Source organism: Bufo bufo, chromosome 3, assembly GCF_905171765.1.
Source record: "Bufo bufo chromosome 3, aBufBuf1.1, whole genome shotgun sequence".
In the NCBI taxonomy this organism is placed as follows: Eukaryota; Metazoa; Chordata; class Amphibia; order Anura; family Bufonidae; genus Bufo; species Bufo bufo.
Genome location: NC_053391.1, coordinates 131,319,708 through 131,332,317, shown reverse-complemented (window position 1 = coordinate 131,332,317; position 12,610 = coordinate 131,319,708). Strand labels below are relative to the sequence as shown.

At 44.9% G+C, this 12,610-nt stretch overlaps 1 protein-coding gene across 3 annotated transcripts in view; it reads right to left on the bottom strand.

Moving 5' to 3' along the window:
* Positions 1-246: 246 nt before the first annotated feature.
* SMTNL2 (smoothelin like 2) overlaps positions 247-12,610 on the bottom strand; it is a 137,418-nt gene continuing 125,054 nt past the window's right edge. For 2 of the 3 annotated variants that reach the window (XM_040423582.1, XM_040423583.1), the window contains exon 9: positions 247-1,419. In XM_040423582.1, coding sequence (XP_040279516.1) covers positions 1,293-1,419 — 127 coding nt within the window. In that variant the 3' untranslated portion in view covers positions 247-1,292. The remainder of the gene's footprint in view (positions 1,420-12,610) is intronic. The other variant, XM_040423584.1, reaches the window with a different exon arrangement.

Below are 12,610 nucleotides of genomic sequence, written 5' to 3'. Positions count from 1 at the left end.
TTCGGTAGGGGTCAGACACCCGAATCCCCCTCCGATCAGCTGTTTGACAACCTTACCAAGCACAGCACTGTCCATTCTATTGTGGCTGTACTTGGTATTGCAGCTCAGCCCCATTGAATGGGACTGAGCTGCGTTTAGTCTATGTGACTGATGAATGTGGCGTCACCAGCCTAGGAAGAGGCCATGGCGAAATGTGAGCATTACTGTCTCTTCAAACAGCTGATCGGCAGGGGGGCGTCGGGAGCAGGACCCTGACTGATCCCGAGGACAGGCCATCAATAGTAAAACAGCTGGAAAATCCATTTAAATACAACACAGAGTATGCATGGACTTCCATGGTATGACTGACTATAACATGTGTTCTATCACTAAGAGTTTTGTACAAATATATCTATGTTGTTGATGGTAGAATAAAACTTTACTTCATTTAGTTAACACTTCCTTATGTCAAGGGTCTGAAGCCATTAAAAGCTACCCAATATAATGGGAGACAAAGAAAATAATAATAAAAAAGAAAACCGCAGTCTTCGTAACCCTTCTATCGGAGCTTTGTTAATCTGAATTGGCAGTAGTGAGGGCACATAGAAACCCTGCATGTATGGCCTCCAAAAAACGATATATACTAAACCAGTGGACACCGTACTATTCTTTGGTTTGTGCTTGAGATCACATTTTAGTCCAAAACATCATCATCTATTGCACGGATGAGGACGTAGGGATATTTTATAGAAATGTTACATTTCAGTTATCCAACTTGGAAGGTGCATGCACAGTCCATGCCCCACTGGGAGAATAAAACAGATCAAAGACCTCTTGTGAAGTTTTCTGAAAATTAAAAAACTAAAACAAAGCTTTCATATGGATGAAGTGGGTTCAGTCCATTAGCACCAGACTGATCATCACATCATTGGCTCACTTCTGTGAATGAGTCTCACGCTAGTTGTCAGCGCCTTGCAGCGCAGACCCGGCTGGTTTCACATGGCTAGACAATGAGCCATAGGGTGTCATTCAGACAGGCTGCAGTCTTTATCAAAACAAGTCCAGAGGTGACAAAACCGACGCTCCCACCTCCTCTGCTGTCAAGCATGAATGGTTTCAGAAAAATAGTGAGTCCAGAGCACCTTGTGCACATTCCTGTGTTATCTGTCTCCACGGTGTCAACTGCAAGAGAGATGGGTGGAAAGACATGTTGTCCGGCTGCTGCGGCGATAAGATGAGGCCGAAGGAATGCCAGCAGTGGCCGTGTTGCTGATGGGAGACCTTCACAAGAACAAGCAGACTTGGCAGGGAGATCACTCAAAACGTCGCAGGTGGTTGTACAGGGACTGAACATAGGTGAACACACACATCGGGTCCGGCTTCCTGCCCATCATCAGCATGTCTTCAACTTCAATCAGTCGGTCACAATGAGCCATTTTTCTGAAATAAGTAACGAAAAAACGGGCAATCATTAACTGAAGCAATGATGTATGGAAACAGCAGGGAAAACTGCCGAGACATCAACTTATCCTCGTCCGAGGGGAAGTCAACTGTTAAATCTGCTTACAAACTGACAAATAATAAAATAATAGAAACAATAATAATATTGGTGCAATAAACTCCTTATTACAAACGTTACTGGTTTCACTAAGAAATCTATTTCACATCTGTAATCTACTGAAATGCCTCCATGGCACAATGTGAACGTCAGGTCCTAGAAATGGCAAAACAAAAAAAACAAAATCATTTCTTCCAGCACTTAGGAGTCATTGATTCAAAAGTAGCCCCCATTACACAACCCACATAGCTGTGGGGTCCAGCGGATGCCAAGTGACCGATACATTTTCAATGGGGATAATCCTGGGCTTCTCTATGCAGAATTTGCAGAAATAAGGGGTATGTTTCCCATTTCCAGAGTGGCACCAAAAATCTGCACAGAAAGTTTCGGATGCATGTGAACAGTTCCCTAGATTCACTGAAAGGTTGCAGTAAGCGCAGTTTTGAAAGGAGACCTGCTTTCATGCTCTTTATTAAAGAGGTTATCCCACGAATAACGCAAAAAATGGAAATCAGACATCATATAGTACATGACAACCTTTTTCTAACAAACCTAGAACCAGCTCTGTACCTCCCATGGATCTAGAGATCTCCTCATTCATTGCTCTGCTAGATTTATCTCAAGCTGGCAGCTTAGGGGGTGCGTCCTTTCTGCTGCAGCTGGTGGCAGATGTAGGATGGAACTGAGCATGTGCTTCCGTCTCAGTGAGCAGGACAGAGAAATTAGAAAAAGAGATAACAGCAGGTGGCGCTATACAGATAGATTTTATGGAATAACTCAGTGGCTATGCAAAATGTTTAATTACATGCAATTACAAAAGTATTTAGATCCAGGTGCTGGTTTTAGAACTGCAGAATATTTTTTGCGGAACCACCCCTTTAAAAGAGTACGATGTCTTTTTGAAACAACTTCCTAATGTATGCGGTCAATACAGGTGGCCGTGGACAAGCCACATGCATGGACTGCTGATACAGTGAAAGTTTTGGCTAGGGTGCAACATTTTTATGTAAAGATCACTTCAAAGTAATTTCAGAGTAGTAAAACCTAAAACGGTTAATCAATGCTTGCCCCTTGAAAAGGTGACCCATCCACCCGCTCCTCCTCATGGCTCTGAACAGAATATAAAGAGCTACCCCACCTGAAGGGGTTGAGAGGGTCTCTAAAACATATCATGATGGAGAAATATAGAGATAACAGGTTTACAGCTCTGCCTTTCCATTGCCATTAATTCCATGACACCAGTATATCAGCTCCCCCTGTAATACCAGCTTAGTGATTCCAGCAGACTCCTTAACCACTTAAGGACCACAGGTTTATACCCCCCTAAAGACCAGGCCCTTTTTTACAAATCGGCACTACACTACTTTCACCGTTTATTGCTCGGTCATGCAACTTACCACCCAAATGAATTTTACCTCCTTTTCTTCTCACTAATAGAGCTTTCATTTGGTGGTATTTCATTGCTGCTGACATTTTTACTTTTTTTGTTATTAATCGAAATTTAACGATTTTTTTGCAAAAAAATGACATTTTTCACTTTCAGTTGTAAAATTTTGCAAAAAAAACGAGATCCATATAGAAATTTTGCTCTAAATTTATAGTTCTACATGTCTTTGATAAAAAAAAAATGTTTGGGTAAAAAAAAAATGGTTTGGGTAAAAGTTATAGCGTTTACAAACTATGGTACAAAAATGTGAATTTCCGCTTTTTGAAGCAGCTCTGACTTTCTGAGCACCTGTCATGTTTCCTGAGGTTCTACAATGCCCAGACAGTACAAACACCCCACAAATGACCCCATTTCGGAAAGTACACACCCTAAGGTATTCGCTGATGGGCATAGTGAGTTCATAGAACTTTTTATTTTTTGTCACAAGTTAGCGGAAAATGATGATTTTTTTTTATTTTATTTTTTTTCCTACAAAGTCTCATATTCCACTAAGTTGTGACAAAAAATAAAAACTTCCATGAACTCATTATGCCCATCACGAAATACCTTGGGGTCTCTTCTTTCCAAAATGGGGTCACTTGTGGGGTAGTTATACTGCCCTGGCATTCTAGGGGCCCAAATGTGTGGTAAGGAGTTTGAAATCAAATTCTGTAAAAAATGACCAGTGAAATCCGAAAGGTGCTCTTTGGAATATGGGCCCCTTTGCCCACCTAGGCTGCAAAAAAGTGTCACACATCTGGTATCTACGTACTCAGGAGAAGTTGAGGAATGTGTTTTGGGGTGTCATTTTACATATACCCATGCTGGGTGAGATAAATATCTTGGTCAAATGCCAACTTTGTATAAAAAAATGGGAAAAGTTGTCTTTTGCCAAGATATTTCTCTCACCCAGCATGGGTATATGTAAAATGACACCCCAAAACACATTCCCCACCTTCTCCTGAGTACGGAGATACCAGATGTGTGACACTTTTTTGCAGCCTAGGTGGGCAAAGGGGCCCATATTCCAAAGAGCACCTTTCGGATTTCACTCGTCATTTTTTACAGAATTTGATTTCAAACTCCTTACCACACATTTGGGCCCCTAGAATGCCAGGGCAGTATAACTACCCCACAAGTGACCCCATTTTGGAAAGAAGACACCCCAAGGTATTCCGTGAGGGGCATGGAAAGTTCCTAGAATTTTTTATTTTTTGTCACAAGTTAGTGGAAAATGATGATTTTTTTTTTTTTTTTTCATACAAAGTCTCATATTCCACTAACTTGTGACAAAAAATAAAAACTTCCATGAACTCACTATGCCCATCAGCGAATACCTTGGGGTCTCTTCTTTCCAAAATGGGGTCACTTGTGGGGTAGTTATACTGCCCTGGCATTCTAGGGGCCCGAATGTGTGGTAAGGAGTTTGAAATCAAATTCTGTAAAAAATGACCTGTGAAATCCGAAAGGTGCTCTTTGGAATATGGGCCCCTTTGCCCACCTAGGCTGCAAAAAAGTGTCACACATCTGGTATCTCTGTATTCAGGAGAAGTTGAGGAATGTGTTTTGGGGTGTCTTTTTACATATACCCATGCTGGGTGAGATAAATATCTTGGTCAAATGCCAACTTTGTATAAAAAAATGGGAAAAGTTGTCTTTTGCCAAGATATTTCTCTCACCCAGCAGGGGTATATGTAAAATGACACCCCAAAACACATTCCCCACCTTCTCCTGAGTACGGGGATACCAGATGTGTGACACTTTTTTGCAGCCTAGGTGGGCAAAGGGGCCCATATTCCAAAGAGCACCTTTCGGATTTCACAGGTCATTTTTTACAGAATTTGATTTCAAACTCCTTACCACACATTTGGGCCCCTAGAATGCCAGGGCAGTATAACTACCCCACAAGTGACCCCATTTTGGAAAGAAGAGACCCCAAGGTATTCGCTGATGGGCATAGTGAGTTCATGGAAGTTTTTATTTTTTGTCACAAGTTAGTGGAATATGAGACTTTGTATGAAAAAAAAAAAAAAAAAAAAATCTGCATTTTCCACTAACTTGTGACAAAAAATAAAAAATTCTAGGAACTTGCCATGCCCCTCACGGAATACCTTGGGGTGTCTTCTTTCCAAAATGGGGTCACTTGTGGGGTAGTTATACTGCCCTGGCATTTTCCAGGGGCCCTAATGTGTGGTAAGTAGGTAAATGACCTGTGAAATCCTAAAGGTGCTCTTTGGAATATGGGCCCCTTTGCCCACCTAGGCTGCAAAAAAGTGTCACACATGTGGTATCGCCGTATTCAGGAGAAGTTGGGGAATGTGTTTTGGGGTGTCATTTTACATATACCCTTGCTGGGTGAGAGAAATATCTTGGCAAAAGACAACTTTTCCCATTTTTTTATACAAAGTTGGCATTTGACCAAGATATTTCTCTCACCCAGCATGGGTATATGTAAAATGACACCCCAAAACACATTCCCCAACTTCTCCTGAGTACGGCGATACCAGATGTGTGACACTTTATTGCAGCCTAGATGCGCAAAGGTGCCCAAATTCCTTTTAGGAGGGCATTTTTAGACATTTGGATACCAGACTTCTTCTCACGCTTTGGGGCCCCTAGAATGCCAGGGCAGTATAAATACCCCACATGTGACCCCATTTTGGAAAGAAGACACCCCAAGGTATTCAATGAGGGGCATGGCGAGTTCATAGAAATTTTTTTTTTTTGGCACAAGTTAGCGGAAATTGATATTTTTAATTTTTTTCTCACAAAGTCTCCCTTTCCGCTAACTTGGGACAAAAATTTCAATCTTTCATGGACTCAATATGCCCCTCACGGAATACCTGGGGGTGTCTTCTTTCCGAAATGGGGTCACATGTGGGGTATTTATACTGCCCTGGCATTCTAGGGGCCCTAAAGCGTGAGAAGAAGTCTGGAATATAAATGTCTAAAAAATTTTACGCATTTGGTTTCCGTGAGGGGTATGGTGAGTTCATGTGAGATTTCATTTTTTGACACAAGTTAGTGGAATATGAGACTTTGTAAGAAAAAAAAAATAATAATTCCGCTAACTTGGGCCAAAAAAATGTCTGAATGGAGCCTTACAGAGGGGTGATCAATGACAGGGGGGTGATCAATGACAGGGGGGGTGATCAATGACAGGGGGGGTAATCAATGACAGGGGGGGGATCAATGACAGGGGGGGTGATCAATGACAGGGGGGGTGATCAATGACAGGGGGGGTGATCAATGACAGGGGGGGTGATCAATGACAGGGGGGGTGATCAATGACAGGGGGGGTGATCAATGACAGGGGGGGTGATCAATGACAGGGGGGTGATCAATGACAGGGGGGTGATCAATGACAGGGGGGGTGATCAATGACAGGGGGGTGATCAATGACAGGGGGGTGATCAGGGAGTCAATATGGGGTGATAACCACAGTCATTGATCACGCCCGTGTAAGGCTTCATTCAGACGTCCGTATGCGTTTTGCGGATCCGATCCATCTATCAGTGCATCCGTAAAAATCATGCGGACATCTGAATGGAGCTTTACAGGGGGGTAATCAATGACAGGGGGGTGATCAGGGAGTCTATATGGGGTGATCACCACAGTCATTGATCACGCCCCTGTAAGGCTTCATTCAGACGTCCGGATGCGTTTTGCGGATCCGATCCATCTATCAGTGGATCCGTAAAAATCATGCGGACATCTGAATGGAGCTTTACAGGGGGGTAATCAATGACAGGGGGGTAATCAATGACAGGGGGGTGATCAGGGAGTCTATATGGGGTGATCACCACAGTCATTGATCATGCCCCTGTAAGGCTTCATTCAGACGTCCGGATGCGTTTTGCGGATCCGATCCATCTATCAGTGGATCCGTAAAAATCATGCGGACATCTGAATGGAGCTTTACAGGGGGGTAATCAATGACAGGGGGGTAATCAATGACAGGGGGGTGATCAGGGAGTCTATATGGGGTGATCACCACAGTCATTGATCATGCCCCTGTAAGGCTTCATTCAGACGTCCGGATGCGTTTTGCGGATCCGATCCATCTATCAGTGGATCCGTAAAAATCATGCGGACATCTGAATGGAGCTTTACAGGGGGGTGATCAATGACAGGGGTGTAATCAATGACAGGGGGGTGATCAGGGAGTCTATATGGGGTGATAACCACAGTCATTGATCACGCCCCTGTAAGGCTTCATTCAGACGTCCGGATGCGTTTTGCGGATCCGATCCATCTATCAGTGCATCCGTAAAAATCATGCGGACATCTGAATGGAGCTTTACAGGGGGGTAATCAATGACAGGGGGGTGATCACCACAGTCATTGATCATGCCCCTGTAAGGCTTCATTCAGACGTCTGTATGCGTTTTGCGGATCCGATCCATCTATCAGTGCATCCGTAAAAATCATGCGGACATCTGAATGGAGCTTTACAGGGGGGTGATCAATGACAGGGGTGTAATCAATGACAGGGGGGTGATCAGGGAGTCTATATGGGGTGATCACCACAATCATTGATCATGCCCCTGTAAGGCTTCATTCAGACGTCCGGATGCGTTTTGCGGATCCGATCCATCTATCAGTGCATCCGTAAAAATCATGCGGACATCTGAATGGAGCTTTACAGGGGGGTGATCAGGGAGTCTATATGGGGTGATCACCACAGTCATTGATCATGCCCCTGTAAGGCTTCATTCAGACGTCCGGATGCGTTTTGCGGATCCGATCCATCTATCAGTGGATCCGTAAAAATCATGCGGACGTCTGAATGGAGCTTTACAGGGGGGTAATCAATGACAGGGGGGTAATCAATGACAGGGGGGTGATCAGGGAGTCTATATGGGGTGATCACCACAGTCATTGATCACGCCCCTGTAAGGCTTCATTCAGACGTCCGGATGCGTTTTGCGGATCCGATCCATCTATCAGTGGATCCGTAAAAATCATGCGGACGTCTGAATGGAGCTTTACAGGGGGGTGATCAATGACAGGGGGGTAATCAATGACAGGGGGTGATCAGGGAGTCTATATGGGGTGATCAGGGGCTAATAAGGGGTTAATAAGTGACGGGGGGGGGGGTGTAGTGTAGTGTAGTGGTGCTTGGTGCTACTTTACTGAGCTACCTGTGTCCTCTGGTGGTCGATCCAAACAAAGGGGACCACCAGAGGACCAGGTAGCAGGTATATTAGACGCTGTTATCAAAACAGCGTCTAATATACCTGTTAGGGGTTAAAAAAAACACATCTCCAGCCTGCCAGCGAACGATCGCCACTGGCAGGCTGGAGATCAACTCTCTTACCTTCCGTTCCTGTGAGCGCGCGCGCCTGTGTGCGCGCGTTCACAGGAAATCTCGGCTCACGCGAGATGACGCCTATTGGCGTTAGCGTAGCCTGGGGGAGCCGCCGCAATGACGCCTTTCGGCGTTACAGTTGCGGGAAGTGGTTAATGTAGTTAATCAGATGTTAGGATTCAGCTCTTTCTCTGGAAAGGGAAAACAACGTAATGGTCTCTTTGAAATGCAGCCCCTGATTAGCACACGACCTGGCATTACTAGTGCCAAGACACTGGTGTAGATTGTTTTATCCTGTGCCACACTGTTCATACTTCATTTAAAGCACAGTGACACATGTTCACTTCTGACCCGAGCGGCAGGATCTCCGACACCGGCTGCTCCCAAATCTCTGATTACATTCAAAGGATTATGATGAGGTTTGATGAAGCATTAGTAATGTACATGCTTGCATCCACCTGCTCTTCATGTGCTTGGATTTAGCTAGCGCTGATAGGGCTCACGTCTGCAAAAACTTTTTGAGATTTGTCACTTCAGATCAGAGTATGCGAGTAATCCTCCTTAAAATAAAATGTAATCATATTATAGTTCTAAAACTAACAGTAAATACGGGGGCTGTCAATCCCTTTTTATTAGAAGGGTCCCCCAATAATAATCTTATGAGAGACTGGACTCTAACGCATCTTTCACACGGGGGTTGAGGGAAAAGGTGCGGGTGCGTTGCGGGAACACGCTCAATTTTTCAGCGCGAGTGCAAAGCATTGTAATGCGTTTTGCACTCGCGTGAGAAAAATCGCGCATGTTTGGTACCCAAACCCGAACTTCTTCACAGAAGTTTGGGATCGGTGTTCTGTAGATTATAAGGGAAAATAATAGCATTCTGAATACAGAATGCATAGTAAAATAGCACTGGAGGGGTTAAAAAAATAAAATAAAATAAATTAAACTCACCTTAGTCCACTTGATCGCGCAGCCGGCATCTCTTCTGTCTCCTTCTTTGCTAATTGCAGGAAAAGGACCTGTGGTGACGTCACTCCGGTCATCACATGATCCATCACCATGGTAAAAGATCATGTGATGGATCATATGATGACCGGAGTGACGTCACCACAGGTCCTTTTCCTGCAATCAGCAAAGAAGGAGACAGAAGAGATGCCGGCTGCGCGATCAAGTTGACTAAGGGGAGTTTAATTTTTTTTACTAATTTTTTTAACCCCTCCAGCCCTATTGTACTAAGCATTCTGTATTCAGAATGCTATTATTTTCCCTTATTATTTCCGTCTCCTAGCAACCATGCTTGAAAATCGCACCGCATCCGCACTTGCTTGCAGATGCTTGCGATTTTCACGCAACCCCATTAATTTCTATGGGGCCTGTGTTATGTGAAAAACGCACAAAGAGGAGCATGCTGCGATTTTCACGCAACGCACAAGTGATGCGTGAAAATCACTGCTCGTGTGCACAGCCCCATAGAAAAGAATGGGTCATGATTCAGTGCGGGTGCAATGCGTTCAATTCATGCATCGCATCTGCGCGGAATACTCGCCCGTGTGAAAGGGGCCTAATTGCGGGTTGGCAATCCACGGCCGCCGGCACCCCGCATCACTTGAATGGGTCCGCAATTCCGGAGATGCAGAACGGAGTCACGGAACGGAACACCGGAAGCACTACGGAGTGCTTCCGTGGTGTTTCTTTCCGTTGTTCCGCACTGCAAAAAAATATGACCTGTCATATTTTTTTGCGGTGCGTACTGACCTCGGACCCATGTTGAATGGGTCCGGCCCGCTGCATGGATGTTGCCCGTGCATTGGGGACCGCAATTGCGGTCCCCAAAGCACGGAAGGCCGCACACCGCCTGTGTGCATAAGGCCTAATGGTCAGTAAGTAGGGAAAACAGTCAGTAATTGCTTTACACTCTTCCTGTTGTAGTCAATGGGCTGTACGTGTGATGCTCAGACCTTCCCAGTCCACCAGACAGAAGGAAACTCTCCATGAATAGGGTCCTGGCACATGGGGCTTCCACCAGGCCTTTAGAAGACCATCTTTCAGCACTGACTGCATAATCAGGTTACACAGAATAAATGGTTATTTGCTAGAGGCGCTGTGACACCACCACTTCATTCGAAAGCCGGTCTAGTAAAGACATAGCATTCCCATGTCAATCTCACTATTTAACACGTAAATCCTCTATCCTTAAGGCAAGCAGCAGTACAGAGAGGAGTAATAATGGATCACTGGTGCTGAGTGACACATAAGAGAGGACTTATACTATGGAATTCCTGGTGACACATTGAATTCTACCAAACTATGCTTGGGTGGAGATCTTCTCCCGTGTAGACCCTGCACACAGCAGGCGTTTATGAAAAACCCTCATTCCTTTTTGTGTCCAAGCGCTGCGGGAAGCAATCCAGAATCTTTACATTCATTAGACAAGAGCATCATTCTTTGTATTCTGCAGACTACTAGAAGTAGTTAGGACAGGCTTAGGTCAGTTCACACAGTGCAGTCTTGTTTCAGGTTTTCCACAAAACTTAATGTATGCACTGTTAATAATTAAGATCCAAGCAGTGAAAAATATAGGTAGGCTTGTTTGATCTGGGGGCAAACATTTAAAAACAGGCCCTGTTACTGCTCCTGACATGCCTGTTTTAATAGCTTCATGCATTCCCCATGTAATGACCATTCTGGAGCATCTATTCTTATGTCTGGGCCATTCCTGTATTATTCCTGCTAGAAAGTTTACAAATAAATTGCCAGCAGTCTGCAGTAAAGGTACTGCTGGGTGTTACCATTAGCGGGTGTGTCTGACTCTGCCCAATCAGTGCTGCTCTCGTCTGACTGTGCAAGGACACCCCCCCTGACTGGTAACAGCCATCTGTACCTTTAATGCAAGCTGCTGATAATGCATTAAATTCTAGTAGGAATAATAAAGTAATGGCACAACATAGAGACATAAGAATAGATGCTTCAGAATTGTCATTACAAGGGGAATGCAAGCAGTTACTGAAACAGACAGGTGTGGCAGGTGTTCTAAAAGAAACAACTGACATTTATGGTGCCAATACACATATCAGTTGTGGCACGGTATAAACCAGCCACTTTCGCAGAAAGCACAAGTGACGCACATGGTTCATGCATGTCTTTTTGCCCTGTTCTAAACATGATGTAGCAATTACCACATCACCACCCTAAGGCCTCATGCACTCGGCCATTGCCTGGCGGTGCCCATATTGCGGCCCACGAAGAGCCAAATAGACTTGAATAGGCCCGCAATCCGAGAGATACGGTGCAGTTCGGAATGGAGACACAGATTGGAAGCACTATGTGCCTCCGCACCACAAAAAAGTAGTGCATGCACTTTTTTATGGTGTGGACCATCAGATGCAGATTGCGGACCCCATTCAAGTGAATAGGTCCACGTCCGCAGACAGCGGCCACACGGTCAGTGCCCCTGCATTGAGGACGGCAATTTGAGGTACTCAGCACAAGCAAGGCCGGCACACCATTTTTAAATTATTTTTTTTTATGGTTATCAACTGCACAGTGTGAATAACCCTGAGGATATGTCTACATGTGTATGAATGTACAGTGAAAGAATTCTGCTGCGAAAACGGCTGTGAAATTCAGCTTCAGCTGCTGCAATTTGATATTTCAATTCCGCACTGCAGGTCAAATTATGCTGCAGTTTTCTGATGCAGCACCTGGATGAGATTTCTTAACCGACACAGGACTGACTCTAGTGCCTCCCTAAGGCCTCTTTCACACGAGCGTGACGGATTAGGTCCAGGTGCGTTCAGTGAAACTCACACTATTTTGCAAGCAAGTTCAGTCAGTTTTGTCTGCGTTTGTGTTCAGTTTTTTCCACGCAGGTGGAGTGCGCTTCGATGCGTTTTTCACGCGCGTGATAAAAAAAACTGAAACAACATCTCTTAGCAACCATCAGTGAAAATCGCATCGCACCCGCACTTGCTTGCGGATGCAATGAGTTTTTCACACAGCCCCATTCACTTCTATGGGGCCTTAGGGCTGTCTCCCACGAGCGAGTCCATTGCGGGAATCATGCTCCGTGTATGAGCGTGATCCTCCGTTCGACACTGCTGGTCTTGCAGGAGCGCACGGCATTACCACAATTTATAATGCCTTGTGTCTCTGCTTGACCTTACTTCCACGGGATCATAGTGACATAAAGCTGTCAGTGTGATCCTGTAGAAGTAAGTTCAAGCTGTCAATGCGGTGTGCTCCTGCAAATCCAGAACAGAGGATCGCGCTCATACACACAGAGCGCGATTCCCGCAATGGACTCGTGCGAAACAGCCCTTAGATATAGCATGTCATG